A 23707-nucleotide genomic window follows, 5' to 3' on the forward strand; every position below is an offset into this window, starting at 1 on the left:
GTATTATTTTCTTAAAAAGTTGGAGATGACACAGGTGGTGATAATAATGGCAAGGGCGATGGCCTGGGAGGCCGCAGCACACCTGGCGCTCACCCTGTACTGGATACACTCGCTGTATCGTCCTCATCCATGCTGTATAACTTGTATCTGACAGTTGTGTTAGGTCTTTATCATGCCTTGCTTCATCAATATCACTACACTTATCTTTTTTAAACCATAAGGTCTGAATTTCATCATCAGAGAGCGATCTTTCGACACCGCGTCCGACAGGGAATTGGGAGTCGGAGGAGTGTGTGCACTAGTCATGGTTGCTCACTAAGAACTGAGCCAACTGGGGCATGTGGGGAATTTTTTTCAAGATGGCTGCTGCTCGCTGGAGGTCTCAGGCGTCTACCGCACGTGCGTTTTAAATCTTACGATATCCTAACATCTTTCGTGAGTTAGGTGGTGCACTGCCATGCCCTGTGTTATGTAGGGTGGCGCAGTGCAGTGCTTAATATGGAATTGTTTGCGAATGTTTGCTGTATCATATGCTATGATCAAAATGATAAATTTATAACCAGTTCATTTTTAATGATGTTTGTTTAATATAGAATTGAAAAATAGGTTATGATGGATTTGTACTTACAGCTTCAGTTTATGTGTGTCAGTGTTAAGAAAATATTGGTATTTCACTACACTACTCTCCTGATAAGGTAAGTCACGAACCTGTATATTTATTATCATGGATGTAAGTCCTCCAAAAATAGTTTCTTTTAACAGGGGGTGGTGGTTGCCTTTAAGGTCATTAGGTAGAATGAAATTCCTCATGGAGCCAATTGGCCTTCCCTCACATAGTTCACTCAAGTGAGTTTACACTGTACAGAAAAATTTCCTGATCATTTTTGGGAGAAAATAAGAGTCAAGGTAATGCTATGAAATAATGCCAGGGGGGGGTAATGTGGTTCAGAAAAATCTGATGGCCTGCTAATTAGAAACTACTTCAGTTCACACTTCTGTACATTCAAGGGTCCGCATTAAGAAAATGTGTACAGTATTTCAATGTATTGCTTGGACGGTATCAGTCATTATTATGGTTTCTTGCTTCAGTCTTTTTCTTGAACAGCAACATCTGTAGTTCATTTCCATTCATTTGAGCTTGTTCTCTTGCTAACATGTAGTGCTGGCTAGCAGTTTTGTCACGCTGATTTAATTTTTCAATAGCAAATTCAGAAGATTTTCTGAAACACAAATTTTAAATACAAAATCACAATATATAAAGAACTTTGATAAAAACTATAAACTAATGTATAAATAAGGGTTTGAGTATAAATGAAAGCACCTTTGTGAGCAGGTCACTATATTGCTTCCTTGGGCAATGTTCTGATTTTCCAAACAAAACCAGACGTAGCAGGAGAAAGTCGACATATTCCTCTGGTGCAAACGAATACTCTTCAAATGTTCGATTATACTTGGTCAAGTGAGACAACCGGACAACACATGACGCATCTCCGGCTGAACCAACCAAGCATAAATAACCCAAGGACCCCTCCGGAAAGCAGCCGTCTCGGCCTTTGCCAGAAACGACGGAGAAGGCTGCAAATGTACACACCTACCACCATTACCAAAAGAGTAGGAAACCCCTGACCAAGCAACAAGCATTAAGCAAGAAAGAGAAGGATGGGCAGACTGCATTTTTTTGGACTGTCAGCAAGCTTTTGACACAGTTCCTCATAAAAAAACTGTTGCATAAGTTGGAGAAACAAGCTGGAGTAAGCAGTAGGGTGCTCCAATGGATAAAGGAGTACCTAAGCAACAGGAAACAGAGAGTTACTGTGAGGGGTGAAACTTCAGACTGGGGTGAAATCACCAGCAGAGTCCCGCAGGGTTCTGTACTCAAACCTATCATGTTTCTGATATACGTGAATGATCTTCCAGAAGGTATAGACTCATTCCTCTCAATGTTTACTGATGATGCTAAAAATATGAGAAGGATTAAGACAGAGTAGGATAGCAAGAGGCTACAAGATGACCTGAACAGACTGGAGGAATGGTCCAACAAATGGCTACTAGCGTTTAACTCGAACAAGTGCAAAGTGATGAAAATAGGCATAGGGAGTGTAGGTTAACACAAGGTGCCAGCTGGGAGATGAAACCCTTCAGGAATCAAGAAAAGAGAAAGATTTGGAGGTTGATATCACACTAGACCTGTCCCTTGAAGCCCACATCAAAAGGATAACATCAGCGGCGTATGCAAGGCTGGCGAACAAAAGAATTTCCTTCGGAAACTTGTGTAAGGAATCAGAACCTTATATAACTCATATGTCAGACCAATATTGGAATATGCAGCTCCAGCGTGGCGTCCACATCTAGTTAAACACAAAACGAAGTTAGAGAAAGGTTCAGAGGTATGTGAACAAGCTAGTCTCCAAGCTGAGAGGAATGAGATATGAGGAACTGAAACCACATGGAACAGAACCTCATGACACTAGAAGACACAAAAGTTAGGGGAAGACATGATCACTACCAATAAAATTATCAGAGGAATTGACAGGGTAGGTAAACTGTTTAGCACGGGTAGTACGCGAACAGAGGGACACAGGTGGAAACTTATTACCTAAAGAACCCAGAGCCAAGGAAACTTCCTTGTCACTGGAGAGGGGAAGTGTTACAACCCAATGAATAAAAGCTGATGGCATAACCCAGTAAGAGGCTTACATGGGCTTGCATGGTATTACACCCTCCTTATTTCACTCAACTGCCCTCCGGAAATATTTGGTGGTTCTGGCAGTCCTCGGGGAAACTATTACAGTCTCTGAGGTCACCGGGTGACACAGGAAAAATGCTCTAACCTGTACATGATCTCCGTAAGGACATGGTGGCCATAGTTCACAAGAGGTTCTGCAATGCTTAGAATATACAAAACCTTCTTCGGTTATAGTTTCACCTTTTCTCTCACAGCTGGTGCCATCCGAACCCATGAGAGTGGGGAACACAGTAATGATAATGTATGCATATATCAATGACTCACTTGCATTACCATGCATTTTAGTGTAGAATACAAAATTTGCAGTACAAACTATTTTATTATTCTCTTTATTTTTTCCCACACTAATAGACTATAACAACATGTAGAGCTAGGATACTACTACTGTATACATCATAGAGATAAATATCATAAAAAAACTAACTTGGCAATGAAGAAATGGACGACAGCACCAATAATCAACAGGCAGACAGCTCCAGTTGCAATGTAAGAGTTTGGTAACTTCTTATTGATGCTTTGAATTCCATAATAAGGCCGACCCTCATACTTATGGTCTTCACTCTTGTCTCGCATCTCCCATAGAGATTCATCTTTAAATATACTGTAAAGGGAAATATTCAGTAAATACCTGTGTTTATTATTTCTTGATACTTAACCCTTTAACTGCGCCGCCTCCAGTGCGCAGGAAATAAATTCTCTTGAAAAATTTATTTTGTTTTTTAAGTGTCAAAAACCCTTCCCTTAGTATGGGTATGTCAAAAAAATTTCGAAATTGTACTTACTTTGGCTGCTATGGGGTCCGTAAGTTGGCGCGTGATATTATCATTCCCCGTTCGCCCATGACATACGCTCCCGGGGCCAGTAGGGTGCTCGAGGCCAGTAGGGCAACCGGAGTGAGCGAGTTGCCGCGAATATATTTTTGTTCATTTTTTGCGCACAGATCCAAATAAATTTTATTTGTTTTTACGTGCTAATCCTATGCATAATGAACACGTACACTATATTATGGCAGTAAAACATCTGTACTGTCCGAGGACACTGTGTTACGTGCATGACACTTGTGTACACATATGTTGCACATATTTACCATGTATCATGCTAATTTATGTATATATACAATCTATTTACAGACTATTTACGGGCACTGTCACACACTATATACATTCACCATCAACACATTCAGAACACCGCGAGTGTGAGCTGTCACACCCAGCCAGCCCTCCCTCACTCCTCCAACATTGTATTCGCCAACATTGCTCCTCCCATCATACACTTATTCACACCAATGTTTCATGTTCATTTATGTATATTTACAACATATGTACACACTATACACTGTCACACACTATATACATTCACCATCAACACATTCAGATCATCGCAAGTGTGAGCAGCCACACCCAGACAGGCCCTCCCTCACTCCAACATCTTACTCGCCAACATTGCTCCTCCCACCATACTGTTATTGTTTTTATTACACTATTTACACATATTATATATACCTATCTACATATCTATTATATATATCTATCTACATATCTGGGTGCCTGACCTGGTAGATGGCAGACAAAGACTGCTTCCAATTACACAGGGGTGTCTTTAGGCCATTGCTCCTCGTGCCTCTCTTGAGGGGGGGCGAGGTTCTGGCTCTGGTCCCCAGTAGGCTTAGAATTCCCTCGATTGACTGTTGCAATGGTCTAATATATACACATCAGCCCAGTATAGCTCCAAGGAGCCAAAGGGGCTCCCCACAGAAACTGTGTTAAATGTTGAAAAACAGTTTGCAACTCTATACGACATACAAATGAACTATTATATATACTTGAAAAAATCCCTGGGCACTCGGCTAGAAAGCCTCGAGGCTCACAGCCTAGGAAATGGAAAGTATACAGACAGAAAAACTGTGGCATATAGCCCATGAAATGCTGGGCATGTAGACTGGGAAACAACATGTACTCAGCCCCAGGAAACTTTGGGCTCTGAGGCCAAAGACAAAGGGCATGCAGCCTTAGGACTGTCTGGCATATCAATTGGGGACTGCAGAGAACCACCAGGCATTCAGTCCAATTACTGCCAGATACTCGTCTCTGGATACTGCCAGAAACTTCTCCCGAGAACTTACATGAACTGCTAGATGAAATTTTTGCTTGAAAATCGCCAGGCCTGCAGCCTCGGAACCACTGGGCCCCCATCTGCCCTGGAACCCCGGGCACACAACTCAAGGTGAGAGCTTGTCAAAGGTCCCCCCTTTTTGTCCTGATGAATTTTTTCAGGCGAAATTTCGAACTGCAGTAACGTTTTGGGATGTATGGCTATGGCCGGTCGATAGGGAGCCGGTCGGCCAGCACACTGGACTTGTGATCCTGTGGTCCCGGGTTCAATCCCTGGCGCCGGCGAGAAACAATGGGCAGAGTTTCTTTCACCCTATGCCCCTGTTACCTAGCAGTAAAATAGGTTCCTGGGTGTTAGTCAGCTGTCACGGGCTGCTTCCTGGGGGGTGGAGGCCTGGTCAAGGACCGGGCCGCGGGGACACTAAAGCCCCGAAATCATCTCAAGATAACCTCAAGATGGCAAGTAAGCAGTGCCATTGGTTTATAACTCTATGGATGAAAAACCACCTTCTGTTTTCTGTCCTATATTGTGGCTTGTTGAGCTTCAAGTCATTGCCCCTTATATGTATTACATCTGACCTTTTAAAAAACGGGTCTGGATCAATATCATCCAACTTTTTTAAAAACATTTTAAATGTTAAAATTTTCAATGAAATCAGACCCATCATGTCTGGTTTGCAGTATCTCTTTGCAGTAGTGGCTTCTGTAGCCCCTGGCTGAGCTCCTATTTACTTGCTTCAACCACACTTGGTTCATTTGACTTCCCAGCCATCTCCTTTGTTAAGGCCCATGGCAGAGTAGCCACTGATAGCAGCCCCACTACTCACTAGGACAGGGGTCTCCAAACTTTTCAATGTAAGGGCCACATTATATATTTCCCATATTTATGCGGGCCGGAGGAATAAAAAATGAAATTGCTATTTTGTATAACTAAGATAAAGGCATTGTCAAAGTACAGAGAAAAGAATATTGTACAGTGTTTGTGCTCCCTGAAACGGAAGCAGCGAAGCCCCACTCACCCTCCATCCCCACAGTATACAGTTATACACAACTGATTGGTTGTAATGCACAACACATACCTACCAGTATTAGTATCTGTGCGTCACACTATCGAGAGAGAGGAAAACTGACTCGGGTTGAGCGCCACCAGTCAGCAGCCCCAGCTTTGAATAATTCTGCGATGCCATTCGTACGATAATTATTTTTTCAAGGCCACCACACAGGGATTTGTTTGGAGGGCCGGATGAAATTATGTGGCGGGCCGGATGTGGCCCGCTGGCCATAGTTTGGAGACCCCTGCACTAGGAGACTGGGAAGTCAAATAAACTAACAGGTGGTTGAAACAAATAAACAAGAGATAGGTACCTATGCCACTCTGCTCAGCCAGGGGTGGCAGAAGCTGGAACTACAAAGAATGATACTGCAATATGGCTGTAACTTGATAAGTCAGCTTGACTAAAACAGTATCCAGTACCATAACAGCCTGTTCCAACATGCAGACTTGACGACAACAACAACAAAATCAAGGGTGAAGGATACAGGCTACCTGGATCATCCCAAGATGAGCAAGTAGGCAATATGCAGAAATGTCTTGAATGAGCAAACATCAGCATCCAAACTTAACCACTCAGTGAAGGAAGGTACATGATCCAAGTGCACCCTCAGGTACAGTGCATGACCTGACTGCACACAAGCCCTCCATCAACAGGGCAGTAGTAGTGAGCAACCCCATGCATTACCTGGAGGTGAGAGGGACTCAAGAAGGGAACTTTTAGAGGGGAAACCTGAACTATTTATAGAAGAGAAGATAATTCTGGTGGGGCAAGGAGGACACAAGCTGCCTACTAGGAGGATAACCCTAACTCACAACTGGAGCAAAATTTAAACACAGGGACCATGAAAGGAAGGTGACACAAAACACAAATGTGAAGCAGGAAATAAAATAAAAACATTGCAATCCCCTACACATGAAACATAACATTTTAACGATAACCAACTCCACTGACCTAAAATAACCATCTCCACTTACTCTCCAGGCAGCACCAGGAGAGTGAATGAGGTGGCTGCCTGGTTGGAACCCTAGATGTCTGGCCCACTAAACATTTGTGGGCAGGAATTGGGAGTGTAGCTGGAAGGCGTCTGGGCGCTCACTCACGGCTAACGCGTGGCCCGTCTTCAACTCGTCGGCGGGTGGAGCGTGACCAGATTTTTTATTTTATATGCTAATATTCCTCTAGAGAATTCTATTGCAAACCCATTGATACCAAAATGAAAGACCTAGGACGAAAATTGAGGTGACCAGAGTGAAAAGAGTGAACACATTTTATCGCTTTTGCGCGCTCCTGGGTAACTCGTCTGCACTTTCTCTGTTTGCTGCGGGTAATTAGCCGGGCTTTTGGAGTTTATATGCATTTAGGGCTGTAGAGAATTCTATTGCGAAGACAATGATACCAAATTTAATCTCATAGGACGAGAATTGAGGTGACAAAGTTGAAGAGAGTATACACTTTTCAGAATTACGCGCGCTCCCGTGAAACGCTGGGACCCAAATTGCATAGTTGAGGGGTGGCGCGGCGGGTGCGCGAAAGTATTTATTAATAATTAATGTACACCATGAGTCTTCAGCAAATGAAATCTTGGTTTCTAAGATAATAAGGAACTTGTCTGGAACTGGTGTTAAGCCTACCTATACCATCACAAAGATGAATCAGGAAGAATAAGATAGGACTTGAGGATAGGGACTTTGTGTTTGCTAGGAGCTGCTATCTGGTGTGGACTGGGGAAAGCAGCAAGGTGAGAAACAAGCAGTTGGATCAGAGAATTACTTAGTCACTCCAGTGATGCCCAGTAAGACTTGGCATGGCTTTAACTATTTGTAAGTGAATGTTTTGTAGTCACTCTAGATGAAGTCAACTTTTCTCTAGTATCACTCTGCCTCAGCTATCACACTCCTCTCCAACAAGGCCTCTGGTGATCTTGCCATAGTGACCATCCAAGTGAAATACTGTAGTTCAGAAATTACATTACTAAAATAATACTGTATCAGTGTAATCATTGAAGTACTGTACTATACATACACTCTTTCTCGTGGAGCATCCGTCACAATTCCACTATGTGTGTGCCTTTTGGGACCTTCTTGGTGTGCAAGTTCTGCATCATAAGCAAGACGCAAGTGAGGCTTACTTAAGACTGAGTAAGCTTCATTGAGCGCAACAAATTCCTTATGATGTTTAAGGGAATTTGGATTTTTATCTGGATGAATCTGTAAATAACCAATAATATTAAAACTAAATTTTTCAACATAAAATCAGCACAAAAGATTCAATTCTATATCTTCACTTAATTTTGTTAAAGCTATGTAAAGTAAAAAATACACAATACAAACCAAATATTGACTTGCTGATTGCTGTGACATCTGATGACACAAATAAAGCCAGATACAAACATTATTGTCAAATACTGTATGCCTCAAAATACAAACCCTTCTCTTCTCACTTAAGATACTGTCCAAACAATATTACAGCATACTCTACTGTATTCTTAGAAATACAAATGTTTACCCTTCTTTCTCTTCAACATTACTGTACATATTGTATCCAGAATTGTAGAAAATGGACAAATATGCACAGAGGAAGGAATGAGAAAGAATGTGTGATGATGGGTGGATAGGTGACAAACATGAGCAGGTGGTGAGCATGGGGAGGTGGTGAGCATGGGCAGGTGGTAAGCATTGGGAGGTGATGAGCATGGGCAGGTGGCGAGCATGGGCAGGTGGCGAGCATGGGCAGGTGGCGAGCATGGGCAGGTGGTGAGCATCGAGTACAAGGAACTTTCTGAGCCAACATGTCAAGGGACCCACAAGAATGAGAGGAAATGACGAACCAGCTAGACTCGACCTGATATTCACCTTAAATGACTCATATATAAGGGAAGTCAAATATGAAGCCCCCACAGGAATGAGTAACCACAGAGTATTGAAATTTGAGTATCTGGTAGAAGTAGGGATAACCTATCCAAGGATGGGATTGGAAGGAAAAAGATTAAATTACCGAAGAAGAAAATATGACGAGATGAGGAACTTCCTAATGGGAATACCATGGGAAACAGAACTCAGAGAAAAGACTGTACAGGATATGATGGATTATGTCACTCAGAAGTGTCAGGAGGCTGCAGACAGGTTTATCCCAGTCCAAAAAGTGAAAAATGAAAAGAAACAGAAGAATCCGTGGTTCAACCAGGAATGTGCAGCAGCAAAGCAATTGAGTAAAAGAACATAGCGAAACTACAGGAACAACAGAACACCAGAGAGCAGGGAGAGATACCAGAGGGCCAGAATGAGTACATCAGAGTGAGGAGAGAAGCAGAGAGACAGTACGAAAATGACATCGCGAGTAAAACTAAGACCCAACCAAAACTGCTCCACAGCCACATCAGGAGGAAAACATCAGTGAAGGAACAAGTGATGAAACTGAGAAAAGGGGAGAACAGATATACAGAGAACGACAAAGAGATGTGTGAAGCACTCAACAAGAGATTCCAGGAGGTCTCCACAATAGAACAAAGAGAGGTCCCTGCACTAAATGAGGAGGCAAACTGAACAATCTTGGAGGAAATTTACCTCACCAGGGATGAGGTCAAAAGGAATCTGTTGGAGCTGAATGTGTCAAAGGCTGTTGGGCCTGACAGAATCTCACCGTGGATTCTAATAGAGGGTGCAAAAGCACTAAGTGTTCCACTCTTTATAGTGTATAACAGGTCACTGGAAACGAGAGACCTTCCGGAAAGCTGGAAGACAGCTAATGTAGTTCCAATTTACAAAAAGGGTGACAGGCAAGAGGCACTGAACTACAGACCAGTTTCCCTAACTTATATACTATGCAAGGTGATGGAGAAGATTGTGAGAAAAAGGCTCGTAGAGCATCTGGAGGGAAACAGTTTTGTAACACACTACCAGCATGAGTTCAGAGATGGTAAATCTTAGTACCTCACAAAAGGGTGTGGTGTTACAAAAGTTGGAGCAGTAGGCAGGTGTAAAGGGTAAGGTGCTCCAGTGGATAAAGGAGTATCTAAGCAATAGGAAACAGTGAGTAACGGTGAGGGGGAAGGCATCAGAGTGGCGAGATGTCACCAGCAGGGTTCCACAGGGCTCTGTACTCGGACACATCCTGTTTCTAGTACAGTGGCACCTCGACATACGATTGCTCCTACTTATGATAATTTCGAGTTACGATGTAAATTTCATCGAAAAATGCGACTCGACATCCGATGGTGTCGTCGACTTCCGATATTTGTTGGTACACGTTCGGGTCGACTGAGCGTATGGTTCCCGGTCACGCGGTTGACCTGCCTCAGTTTACTACAGCTACGCGCTTAGTGACGATTGCGCCTATAAGAAATTTTGCTTTTGTGGTGATTTTTTACACTTTGAACATTAAAGTAATTATTATATATCACGCCATGAGTCCCAGGAAAGTCAGTGATAAGGCTCAACATATGAGATCCCATGTAAGAATGACCATAGAGCAGAAACAAGAGATCATTCGTAAATATGAAGATGGTGTGCGGGTAGGTGAACTGGCTAGGCAGTACAACAAATCTCAGTCAACGATATCCTCCATACTGGCTAAGAAAGAGGACATTATGAGTGCTAAAGTGGCAAAAGGTGTATCAATAATCACGAAACATAGAACGCAAACACTTGAGGATGTTGAACAGTTATTATTAATTTGGATACACAACAAGAAGTTAGCGAGTGATAGCGTTTCGGAGGCCATCATTTGTGAAAAGGCAAGAAAATTGCATGAAGACCTTTTAAAGAAAACCCCTGGAACGAGTGATGCAGAAGTGAAAGAGTTTAAGGTGAGCAGGGGATGGTTTGAGAAATTTAGAAAAAGAAGTGGAATTCAGTGTTGTGAGGCATGGGGAGGCTGCCAGCTCAGACAAACCAGCGGCTGAAAGATTCATTGGCGAATTTAAAGATTTTGTGCAGAGTGAGGCATACCTACCACAACAAGTGTTTAATTGTGACGAGACAGGGCTATTCTGGAAAAGATTGCCAAAGAAAACATACATTACCAAGGAGGAGAAGTCATTGCCTGGACACAAGCCTATGAAAGATTGGTTTACTCTTGTGTTGTGTGGTAATGCAAGTGGGGAAGAAGAAGCAGCTGAGGAAATTTCTTCAGGGGAGGATGTGCCAGTACAGAATGTCTCTTCCTCAAAATTAAGAAAATGTGTGCAGCATGGGAAGAACTGCAAACTTTTGCTGAAACGACTCGCCCAAATCACGGTGCAGTAGGTCATTGACTTGACCTATTCAATGACACTGTGATGCATCATTATAGAATAATGTTAAAACGAAGGGAAAAACAAATGTCTCTTGACAAATTTGTAGTGAGACAAACAAGCACTGAACCACAACCAGGTCCTAGTGGTATTTAGGCAAAACGTAGGAGAGTGAGTACCCCAGAGAAAACATCACTGCCTGATGTGATAATGGAAGGGGACTCCCCTTCCAAACAGTAACAACTCTCCTCCTTCCCCCTCATCACCATCTTCCATACGCCATCAAGAGCCCTCCATAAAGGTAAGAGAAACTTTGGTACTGTATTGTAGTTAGAAAAAACATTGCATTCAGTATAATATGTATTTGTATGTTAATATTTTGGAGGGTGGGGAATGGATTAATTCAATTCCCTTTATTTCTTATGGGAAAAATCGCTTCGACTTACGATATTTCGACTTTCGATCCGTCTCTGGGAACGGATTAGCATCGTAAGTCGAGGCCCCACTGTATATGTAAACGACCTTCCAGAGGGTATAGACTCATTCCTCTCAATGTTTACTGATGATGCAAAAATTATGAGAAGAATCAAAACAGATGAAGATAGACAGAGACTACAGGACGACCTGGACAAACCGGAGGAATGGTCTAGAAAATGGCTGCTAAAGGTTCTGGCCCCCTCTCATTTTCACTATTAAAGTATACAAATGTTATCTTACCTCCTTTGATAACCGGAAAAAGGACACTTTAATATCAGTTGTCGAGCAGTTTCTCTGTAGTTTCAGACGCTCATAATGATTTTGATTTTTCCAGCTGAAAAAATAAAACATCAAATGTAGTGAAACACCCTTATCTAGGTGGCCTCAGTACTCCCAGGTGCACAACACTCTGATACCACAGACACACATACAATATGACCAGGCCTTTGGACATGCACAGGCCTACTAAACACCCGGATCAGAATCAGGTATGCTCATAGAGGAGAAAAGCATAGAGATTATGGTTCAACACATATCTGAGCAAAAAACCAGCGTTGAATGTAATGAAACGCCATTTTCTGGGTAAGCCCCGGAGGCTCCCTGGAGCTTATCGGGCTAACGTATGTTATATTAGACCGGGACATTAGCTAAGGAGTTCAGACCTACCAGGGACCAGCGCCAGAACCTGGCCCCTTCAGAGAGGTTTCAGGGAGCGATGGCCCTGGAAAACCCCCCTTGTGATAGGGGTTTTCCTTATCTGCCATCGACCAGGGTTAGGCACCCAGAAAGGTAGGCATAACAAAAACCCCACATGGTAAAAAACTAAAACAAAAAAACAAACAGAGAGGTAGAAACTCCCTACAATCCCAAGGAAACAAGCAAACATTACACTTTACTGTTGCGCCGATCATCCGCGCAGCCCTCCCTGCCCCAAGAGGGGGAGGGGGAGCCCTGGACCTACCGCGCCGGTTGCCTAGTTTTAGTTCAGAAGCTAAGCTTCAACCAACGCGAAAAACCGCCGACCGGTGGGAGGGAGGGTTGCCAGGGAGCCTCCGGGGCTCACCCAGAAAATGGAGTTTCATTACATTCAACGCTGGTTTTCTGTGGGGAGCCCCTACGGCTCCCTGGAGCTTCATACCCAAAGAGAAGGAAAAGAAAAGGCTAACCCAGGAGGCGGCCGCCACAAACTCCGCAACGCGAAGTCGAGATAACAGGCTGCAACCTGCAACCCAAGGCAACAAGAACGCACAGGAGCAGACGCGCATTAAGAATGTGCGGCCAAGAACCTGTGTGACCCTCAAATCCCTGCGCCCAAAATGAGCCCTAGACATCACCAACACAGCAGCAAAAGCTGCAAACGTCCGAACAGCACAGGCGCAAGAACAGACTGCAGGCTGGAACACTGAAAAACTCTGCGGACGACCTGGGAGACCTGAGCCCTGAAACAGGGAACGAGGGGAACCGGATCAACCCAAAGCGCATCCCCAGACACAGTACGCAGGTAACGGCAAAAAGTGCAACCGGACAACACAGGATGCACCGCTGGCCAAACCAATCAAGCATCAATAACCCAAGAACCCCTCCGGAAAGCAGCCGTCTCGACCGTCACCAGGATGGAGAAAGGCTGCAAACGTACAAACCTACCACCAGTACCAAAGAGCAGAAATCTGAACCAAAGTGGCTACCACAAACTGAGGAGAAGACAAGAAGGCACCCTGATCAAGGACCAGGATGGCTCAGGCGACGCATGAGCAGGCCGGAGGTGAAACAAAACACGAGAAAGCGTAAAAAACAGGGCAGATGTGACGTCCACCCTGAACGCAAGCCGGAGCGGCTCCGCCAGCGCCGCACAAAACGAGGCAACAGTAAGAAACATCAAATAACTGTAGTCCTGAAAACCCAAGAAAGGACAAGACAACCCAATGCAAAAGAGAAGACAACCAACGAACAGCAAGAAAAAGCGCATAGAACACCAGGAACGTCAAGACGAAGCTCGCAGGTGGGACACCATCAACAAAGCCACCTGATCACCACAGAGATGGTGATACCCGCGTCAAAATACCAGAAATGAAGAGCCGAGGAGAAGGCCGAATCAGTCACGTACAGGACCGATCCAACCTGCCGAAAGACGCCGAGCCGCAGGAAAACGCCCCGGGGTTCGGACACCTATCAAGCAGCGTCTGAAAATAAAGCTGGGCCGGCCACCAAGGAACCATAAGGACTACTCTCGTGGGAATGGGCGCCAACCTAGCCAGAACCCGAAGCAACAGCTGGACCTGGAGGAGAGGAACAGGTACCCCAACCTGTTTTTCAGCAGGACCAGTCCTGCCGAAGCGCATCCACCGTGAACGCCTTGCAGGCAGGTAAGGGCGCCACATAAAGAAGGGGCGACGCCTAGACCACGCCGACTCAAAGACGTCCATGGCCAGAAGTCCATACGTCTGGCAGAACCAACGAAACGAGTTGGCGACGACTGGCCAATCCGCGAACAGAGGAACCGAGACAGCTGTCCGCCAGGACGCAGGACACACCCCGGACATGAACTTCACGGTTAATCAAACCCCGAGAATCCAGCAAATGAGCCACTCTAAGGAACCAACCCCAAAGGTCAACACCTAAGAGAAACCCTGTGGTTCCGTCAAAGAACCGCCAGAGAACAGTCCGAATGGAGCTGAATTTTTTTTTTTTTTTTTTTTTTTTTTTTTTTTTTTTTTTTTTTTTTTTTTTTTTTTGAGATATATACAAGAGTTGTTACATTCTTGTACAGCCACTAGTACGCGTAGCGTTTCGGGCAGGTCCCTGGAATACGATCCCCTGCCGCGAAGAATCGTTTTTTCATCCAAGTACACATTTTACTGTTGCGTTAAACAGAGGCTACAGTTAAGGAATTGCGCCCAGTAAATCCTCCCCGGCCAGGATACGAACCCATGACATAGCGCTCGCGGAACGCCAGGCGAGTGTCTTACCACTACACCACGGAGACTGTGAAATGAGACTGTGAATGGAGCAAAGTCCCAGCACGACCACAAAATCAGTTGCAATTTTCTTACCAAGTGGGGTGTGTTTTGTTATGCCTACCTTTCTGGGTGCCTAACCCCGCTCAATGGCAGATAAAGAATGCCCCCAACCACAAGGGGGTTTCCACAGGCCATTGCTCCCTGTGCCTCTCTGAGTGGGCCAGGTTCTGGCTCGTGGTCCCCGGTAGGCTGAACCCCATTGACTAATGCCCTAGGCTAATATATCACACATTAGCCCATATCTCCAGGGAGCCAAAGGGGCTCCCCATAGGAAGTAGTTTACAAATGGTAAACAATTATTGTGTCAGTACACACCAAATCCCAAGTTGGTGCCCAAGTCACCTGGAGGTTGAGTTGACCAACACCTTATGTGCCCTCCCAAGACACACCCTAACCCCCACAAGAAAGGTCCATGAAAGACAACTAAGGAGAGCTAATGAGGATGTCCAGAAGAGGTTGTTTCATTACATTCAAGGCTTGATTTCAGGGCTGGTCCCTCAGTAACTTCCCAATGCAAACTCACAAAGCTGGTTCAGAAATGGAACCAGCTTTGTAGAAAAGAAACAGTAGAAGAAACAAAGCAGCAGATGGATGACCCATAGGAGCAAAAGGCAGAGACCAGGGCAAGAATTCATCAAGAATTTACACAATCACTTACGAAACCAGTACATCTTTCAACAATCATGGCAGTCTTGTTAACATTTATAAACAGTTTATGAGGCACTACAAGATTGTTTATAACAGTAATAACCTTAGGTTAGGAAGTTCCATGTTCACCGACTGTTTAATAGATGTAAACAAAGTCACCATAATTGAAGACAGATATGCAGGTTTTGTAAGAGGTTGCATAAATGCTTGATGAATCCTGGCCCAGGGAGGGGGGGAGAAGCAGAGATGTGAGACACCAACCCAATTATCACAAAAACAAATCGATGATGCAGGACAAGTACCCAGAAAAGGCAGAGGAATCTTCAAGCGAACCAATTAAAAGACAAGAAGCCCCAATAAGAAAGACACCTGAACCCCCTAAGAGAAGATCACTCTGGTGTGGATACAGGAAACACAAACAGATGCCAAGGAAGAAAACCCAGAAACAATGTTGGAGTGAACAAATAAGCTAGGGATGTGTAAGGTGGGCAGCATAAACACAATCATGAAGTGTAATTAGGAATTAATCACTAAGCACAACTGCCCCTTCCCCCTGCAGGACAACAATGTCCCAAGGGGCTGCTGCATCACTTATCTAGAAAGTAGACTAGGAGATCCCTTCAGAAATACATCATCGTTGATGGTACCAAGCACACAAGTGATTTGTGTTGGTTGGCTGACCCCCCATGTGACCTTGAGTATTGATTTGGTTACCATCAACAAACTACAATTTGCTTTTCTTTTGTTTCACTTTCTAATCAAGATTTGTTGCTTGTTTTGCTTTGCCGATAGATTTTGGCCATATTTTCTCAGGTTGAGATTCTTCTCTGATCCCTGGTGCCTCTAGGAATGTACCACATTCTGATCCTGATGTTCGATAGGGTTGCTGAGATCCAGAGGCCTGGTACCGTTGTATGTGTCGCTGCAACCCATCCACCGAATTGACAGAACGTTTTAATACTGAGTGTAATAAGTTCATTTCCTGACTATCATACATAGTACAGAATTGCACTTATGGGACTGTTACATTTACCTCCCCATTTATTCTCCTCGTTTTCTGTTAAGACACTCAGAATTCTGTGTGAGAATTCTGTGTAAATTCTGTGTAAATACTTATATATAATGTCTGTATATAGTGAACAAAAGCAAGAACAGTATGGAGGGAGGAGGATGTGGGCGAGTGAGGAGTCATTGAGGGAGGGACTGGCAGTGAGAGGCTGACTGGCAGATCTGGTGGCCACACCTCGCTATTTTTTGACTTGCAATATCAACTTAGTGGTTTGTTATGGTGAACAAAACATGCAGATACGTAAATATAACCTCTGTATATAGTATAATAACCGACAAAGAATTTGTTTATTGTTTTATGAACACAATAATTGAATCAATAATATGCACACCATAATTTTGAGTACAGCGATGATTCACACATTATATAAATATATCACACTACACACTATTGAATAATATTACAGCAAAGAAATGAAGAAAAATCAGTCATTGAAATAATTAGGTAATTATCTCTTGGTGACCACTCCTGCCTGACAGCTGGGGTTGAGCAGACCGCCTCGGATGCACGCTGAGTCAGCGCCTCTTTTTTGCCAAACTTCCCCGCCCTATAGCGGATAAAATATGCCACTTACGAGTTCTTATTATTTTTTTTCTGTGATCAGGGAACAGATATTAACAGGTTTAGAATTTTTTTTTTTTTGTTATGCGGCTGAGGATGACAATGGCCAAATAGCCCTTAGCAACACAAGGGTTAACATGTATGATACAAATATGGATATAATAGCTCTCTGTGGATGTAAATAAAGAAAAACAAGTCATAAAACAATCAGTGAAACATCCAAGGATAAAACAGGAAGCATTAGCAATGTCGAGCAGCAGGCATTGACAAGTGCAAGACACAGCCTTGCAGAGTACCTTCACCCAGTGAAATGAAAAATATTGACTTATTTTTGTGTTTTTGCATACAAATTAATAATACTATAATGAAAGTTTGTATTAATTTTTTTTTATTTGTTGTGCATAGGTGAGTATGACCATTTCTCCATAGCCACTGTCTAAGGATAAAATGGGGAGAATATGAAAGAAATGAATCAATGGGCTGACAGCCAGGCTTAACGATTCACTAATTGCAACATTAGCAGTAAGTAGGGACCAGAGAGTTAGACAGCTATGGTGGATTGCATCCTGGTGAAGGTTAGTACAGTGGTACCTCGGAATGCGAGTGTCCCTGTATGCGAGTTTTTCGGAAGACGAGCAGGATTTACTCCAAAAATATGTCTCGGAAGGCGAGGGTTACCTCGGGACGCGAGTTTGTTGATACGTGTACAGGCCGACTGGCGCGTGGTGGCATGGCGATCGCGCCTCAGTTTACCAGTGTCTCGTGTCCAGTGACTATCCCACCTGAATTCTTCACAAGGATTTACAGTTTTTTATCGGTTTTTTGGCCATTTGAGCATAAAAGTTGTCATTATATATCTTGCCATGGGTCTCAAGAAAGCCATTGGTAAGGTTCAACCTAAGAAAATAGCTGTGAGTAGAGGCAGTAGAGGATGTCCCTTCTTGATTAAGAAAATGTGTGAAGTATGGGAAGAACTGCAAAGTTTTGTTGAAAAAACTCACCCAGATAAAGCTGTAGCAGGCCGTTGCATTGACCTTTTAAATGATAATGTGATGTCTTACTACAGACAAGTGTTAAAATGTAGGGAAAAACAAGTGTCATTAGACAAATTCTTAGTAAAACAAGCAAGTCCTAGTGGTATGCAGGCAAAATGTGCCAGAGTGTGCATACCAGTGAAGTCCTCACTGCCTGATGTGATAATGGAAGGGGACTCCCCTTCCAAACAGTAACTCCTCTCTTCCTCCCACCTCCTCACCATCTTCCATACGCCTACAGCATTCAACAGCAAGGTAAGTAATAACTTGAACATAGTTTTGTAGGTTTATTTAGATGAATTAGGTATAAAAATTTAGTTTGATGTGGGGTTTTTGGGGTAGTCAGGAACGGATTAATTCATTTCCCTTTATTTCTTATGGGGAAATTAGCTTCGGAATGCGAGTTTTCGGAATACGAGGCGTCTCCAGGAACCAATTAAACTCTTAAACTGAGGTATGCCTGTGTAGTAGTTGGCCTAGGAGGGACCTCAATCAACCTAATAGGCTTCCTGCCCCCCCCCCCACAGTATGGGAACCATACATATATCGTGCACCTTATGGTTTTCCTTAATTGGAAATACAAGACCTGTTACACTTGTCAAGATTTCCCAAGGCCTCTCCCAGAATGGAACCCACAACATTTGCCTAACTCCCGGGATACCTCTTTACAGTATTCTAAGGTGAAGTGAAGCATTCCCCAAATGCTTTTGTCATGTCGTGGGGAATCAAACCTGGGACCTTATAGCCTGTAGCTACAACATGAGAGTTCATACCTGGCATTACTGGAAAGTGGTCGCATAGCTTGGTATCTAAACCAAGGAAGGCTTTCCATCTGTAGTATCTTATTAAAGGTCATTTGTTCAATAATTTTGCTGTGCATTTTATCACTAGTGTAGTTACAGATAAGGAAATGTCTGATTTCTTGAAAATGTTTCACTGAAGAGTCTGAGGAATGAAAACAATAATTTAATTAAGCATTATGAAAACATAATAGATAAAATAAGTTTAAATTTATCTAGAAAGAATAGGATAAACTATAATAGAATATGAAATATTGAGTAGTCTCCACTCGATTATCCGGACTATATGGGAAGGACCCCCAGCCGGATAATCACGTGTTCCAGATAATGGTACTTTTCCCCTCTGAGTCCAAAAGTGACCATTTCCAACTATTTTTATACTACAAACAACATAATTTGAATTGCCTTGCCACATATAATTATTAAATATTCAACTAGAAACATCAACTTACCTTGGTGTTGTTCGTCTTCTTGATTGATGCTACACATCTTGAAGTAAAGAATTCTTGACAATTTACGTAACCTATACTAACACAACACTAAAATTACCACTTTAAAATTACTGTACAGTTCATTAAGCAAAGTTAGTTTTCACTGCCAGCTGCTGAAGCCTCACTGGTTGAAGGCACTTGGCTTGCCTGTGACACCTGACTTGGCTTGCCTGTGACGCCTCACTTGGCTTGCCCATGATGCCTCACTTGGCTTGCCTGTGATGCCTCAATTGGCTTGCCTGTGATGCTTCACTTGCCTTGCTGTGCTGCCTCACTTTGCTTGCCTGTGACGCCCCTCACTTGGCTTGCCTGTGACGCCTCACTTAACTTGGGGGAGCCAGTCGGTGTTTGGTTAATATGCTTCACTTGTTGTGTGGTCCACTTGTGTGATCCAACTTGTCTTATGAAGGAATTATTAATTGTAATTTTTGATAGAATGAGAAAGTTTTCCACCACTCTGTGAACTCTGTCCCAATATCGTAAGCCTTTGGAGCACTTGTGGTCCACTTGTGTGGTCCATTTGTGTAGTCCAACTTGTCATATGAAGGAATTATTAAATGTAACCTGTGATGGAATGGGAAAAATTTCCACCACTCTGTGAACTCTGTCCCAACATCATAAGCTTGTGGACCACTTGTGGACCACTTGTGCGGTCCACTTGTGTGGTCCACTTGTGTGATCGAACTTGTCATATGAGAGAATTATAAACTGTAATCTTTGATATAATGGGAAAGTTTTCCACCAGTCTGTGAACTCTGTCTCGACATCATAAGCAAATCCAAACATCCCTCGCTTCGGCTAACCATTGTTCGTCGAACCGGGTGAGTAAATCCGGCCTGAAAAGTGTGCAAACTAGCCAGAGATTCGTTAAATCGGGGTACGTTAAATCGAGATTGTACTGTACTAAATATTTGTGTGAATTAGGTATGAAATCTATTTTGAAGTTAATATTTTTGAAAGTGTGGAGCGGATTAATTCAATTTACATTATTTATTATGGGAAAATTTGTTTCGGATTGCGAATTTTTTGTCTCTGGGAACGGATTAAATTCGTAAATAGAGGGGCCACTGTAAATGGATTCTGGACCTGAAAGACAAGAACTACAAGGACAGGTTAGATGCATTAAATATGCCAAACTAGAAGATAGAAGAAAAAGAGGCGATATGATCATTGAATACAAAATAATAATAGGAATCGACAAAATTGATAAGGAAGAATTCCCGAGACCTGGAACTTCAAGTACAAGAGATCATAGACTTAAGCCAACTAAACAAAGCTGCCAAAGAAATATAAGAAAATTCACTTTCACAGACAGTGGTAGAGAGTTGGTACAAGTTAAATGAGGTGGAGGCCAAAATCATTTGTAGTTTCAAAGCATTATATGATAAAGAATGCTGGGAAGATGGGACACTACGTGCATAGCTCTCATCCTGTAACTACAATTAGCTAAATACAATTAGGTAATTACTAGTTTTCTGGGGGGAGCCCCATGTGGCTTCCTGAAGGACACTACCCATGGAGAAATGGGTAGCACAAAAAGTGCTAAATTTTCATTACTTAGCACTTAGATAATAGCACTAATTATGCCGTGGAAGTCATTACCTCCAAGGGATTTTCTCCTTAATGACAGGTTGAACATTATAGTGGGTAAATGTCATATTTCTTCATTACTTACTTGATGTTAGGAGGCTTTTGGCTAATTCAACAAACCCTTCCCATCTATTAGATGTTAGTTTAGTTCATTTATTATGCACCCCATGCCTATCTTGTGGGTGGTATTGGAAAGTGTTACAGAGGCACATAATGGGCTTAGGGACTGAACCCCACAATTTATTTAGTTGAGCAAGTTACAATCTTGATATGCTTGTTACAAAATTCAATGCACATCATCACATCAATAATGGGTTTGAGATCGACCACATATACAGTCTAATTTAAGCAACTGACATATGTGAAGAGCTAGTGACACAATTTATATGTTTGTCCTGCACACCGTCCCTCATCCAGTGGGCAGTGGTAGATAGATTACAATCACTCAGATACCACCTACAGTTTGCAAACTGGGGATATTTGGCCAAGACTTCTGGTAGCAGATCATTTTGAATGAAATATTTACACATCTCTTGAACATTTGTTATAGAATTGTCTCTGAATTCACATATCTTTTCGCATTCAATCACATAGTGATGGAGAGTAATTACCTAAGTGTAATTACCTAAGTGTAGTTACAGGATGAGAGCTACGCTCGTGGTGTCCCGTCTTCCCAGCACTCTTTGTCATATAATGCTTTGAAACTACTGACGGTCTTGGCCTCCACCACCTTCTCCCCTAACTTGTTCCAACTGTCTACCACTCTGTTTGCGAAAGTGAATTTTCTTATATTTCTTCGGCATCTGTGTTTAGCTAGTTTATATCTATGACCTCTTGTTCTTAAAGTTCCAGGTCTCAGGAAATCTTCCCTATTGATTTTATCAATTCCTGTTACTATTTTGTATGTAGTGATCATATCACCTCTTTTTCTTCTGTCTTCTAGTTTTGGCATATTTAATGCCGAGTGTGCGAATACGAATAATTGTGTTAACACAGTTTACATGTGGTCAGGTCTACATCAGCAGATAATGAAAATTCCCAGAGATACTTGTAACCGAGTCTAAACCGAACAGATGATTGAAGATTATTTTCAGCGATCCTGCCCTTTCCACTACATTCATTTTATATGACTGAAAAAATCCTTTATGATTGAGAATTGCATATTTAAGCTTTGATAGTTTTTTCTTATTTCTTGTTTAACCTGGCAACAACACAAACCTTGTTTTCATGACAAGCCTCGTTGACAAGCCTTGTTTTCATGACTTGTGGCTATGGAATATGTTGGTGCCAAATTTTCATTATGGACACTAAGCTATGAACTATAGTTTGCTGAACTGCACAAGTTATTATAGCAAAAACTAACTAAACGCATTAGGCTTCAAAATCACAAAAAGTCCCAGCTGGTAGCACTACAATACAGGTCCGTCTAATTACCACAAGATACCACAAGCTACACAAGCTTCACAAAGCTTCCTGGCAACACGTTAGTAATGAATAAATATGATATGTTAGGTTAGGCTGACCTAACCTAACCTAATCTAACCTAACTTAACCAAACCAAACCAAACCTAACCTAACCTAACCGACGCTTGGATCGTCGACTTGATTTGGCGTCACCAGCTCTTTATTTTCGTCTAATTTCTTTATAAAGATACTTTTTCAGAATAAAATTATGTTTTTTTTGTGTTGTACATTCAGTACCAACATTATAATGAGTAAATATATCATATTTATTCATTACTAACGTATTGCCAGGAAGCTTTGTGAAGCTTGTGTAGCTTGTGGTAGCTTGTGGTAATTAGACGGACCGCTACAATACAGTGCTACCAGCTGGGCTATATAGTGCTATAGTCATATTGTAGTGCTACCTGGTACTTTTTGTGGTTTTGAAGCCTAATGCGTTGGGGGCCGTTATCTTTAGTGGCCTCGACCGGCACTGGAAGCCGGTAGCATATTAATGACCCCCATTATTCCTGAGGATGTAATCCAGCTAAGTTTTAAATTAGAGTACTATCTTAACAGTTATGCTTAGAGCCATCAGCTTTAGGCCATATTTGTAAATATATTGGATCAGGGTTTAATACATGATATAATCTAATCATGATACATGATTTAATACATACATAATCAGGGGCTTCAGGGTTTAATACATGATGTAACAACAATAAATTAATCACCTATTTCATTGTCGATGCTAACCGGGTCCGGGAGATGTCCAAAGAAAAATAATAATCTCTCAGCTGGCCCGAGTTCCGACCACCGTCTCTGACTTAGACTAGCTTCGCTTCGTACTTCAGATTCCATACACTACCGACTTTATCGTAATATAATTTTAATTATATGATCCAAGTTATATATTTTTTTTACATAGCGACAATCTTTTCAGCTCTATTTCTATTAATATTAAAGTGTGTAAAATTTAAGTCTTCTTAATTATATTCGTAGTCATTGTTATTGTTTACATGATCCTTTCCGTGATACGGGGTCTCATTACCATTTCATTCATCAACTTTTTCAAGTTTAACGTTAAAGTTTTTTATTTATTTATTTATTTATTTATGCATATACAAGAATGTACATAAGGAATGTGAGGATACAAATATGGTAATTACAGTCTTGTAAAGCCACTAGCACGCGCAGCGTTTCGGGCAGGTCCTTAATCTAAGAAAATTTTAAGGAGGTAAATACTTGCAAAATTTATAGACAAAAAATGATAACAGATTACATGGAATGAAAAAAAAAGATGAGAGAAAATTATAGGTACAGTATATTAAAGCACATAGGTAGCTATGATTGATTGCAATGACAGCTTAAAATGGTAGTTGACAACAAATTGGTAGGCACAATACAGCAGAAACAATATAAGATTGATTGCAAT

General features: G+C 42.3%; 1 protein-coding gene across 1 annotated transcript; it reads right to left on the reverse strand.

The window, feature by feature from the left end:
- Window positions 1–256: 256 nt before the first annotated feature.
- Window positions 257–23322, reverse strand: LOC123774021 (dnaJ homolog subfamily C member 4). Its single transcript, XM_045768103.2, has 6 exons — window positions 23007–23322; window positions 18722–18893; window positions 11860–11953; window positions 7935–8119; window positions 3171–3347; window positions 257–1220 (listed from the first exon to the last, which is right to left on the reverse strand). The coding sequence occupies exons 1-6, from the start codon at window positions 23131–23133 to the stop codon at window positions 1061–1063; spliced, it is 915 nt and encodes a 304-aa protein (XP_045624059.2). The 5' UTR covers window positions 23134–23322; the 3' UTR covers window positions 257–1060.
- Window positions 23323–23707: the final 385 nt, after the last annotated feature.

The sequence above is a fragment of the Procambarus clarkii genome, chromosome 91 (genome assembly GCF_040958095.1).
Source record: "Procambarus clarkii isolate CNS0578487 chromosome 91, FALCON_Pclarkii_2.0, whole genome shotgun sequence".
Taxonomy (NCBI): Eukaryota; Metazoa; Arthropoda; class Malacostraca; order Decapoda; family Cambaridae; genus Procambarus; species Procambarus clarkii.

Bases quoted from the DNA above. Each gene is read 5' to 3' on its own strand.
- LOC123774021 (XM_045768103.2), bottom strand. From the start codon at position 23,133: ATGGAATCTGAAGTACGAAGCGAAGCTAGTCTAAGTCAGAGACGGTGG. The intron at 18,894-23,006 runs GTGATTAATTTA...TTCATTCCTCAG, and splicing joins TAGCATCGACAATGAAATAG to ACTCTTCAGTGAAACATTTT. The intron at 11,954-18,721 runs GTATGAACTCTC...TTATTTTTTCAG, and splicing joins CCACTTTCCAGTAATGCCAG to CTGGAAAAATCAAAATCATT.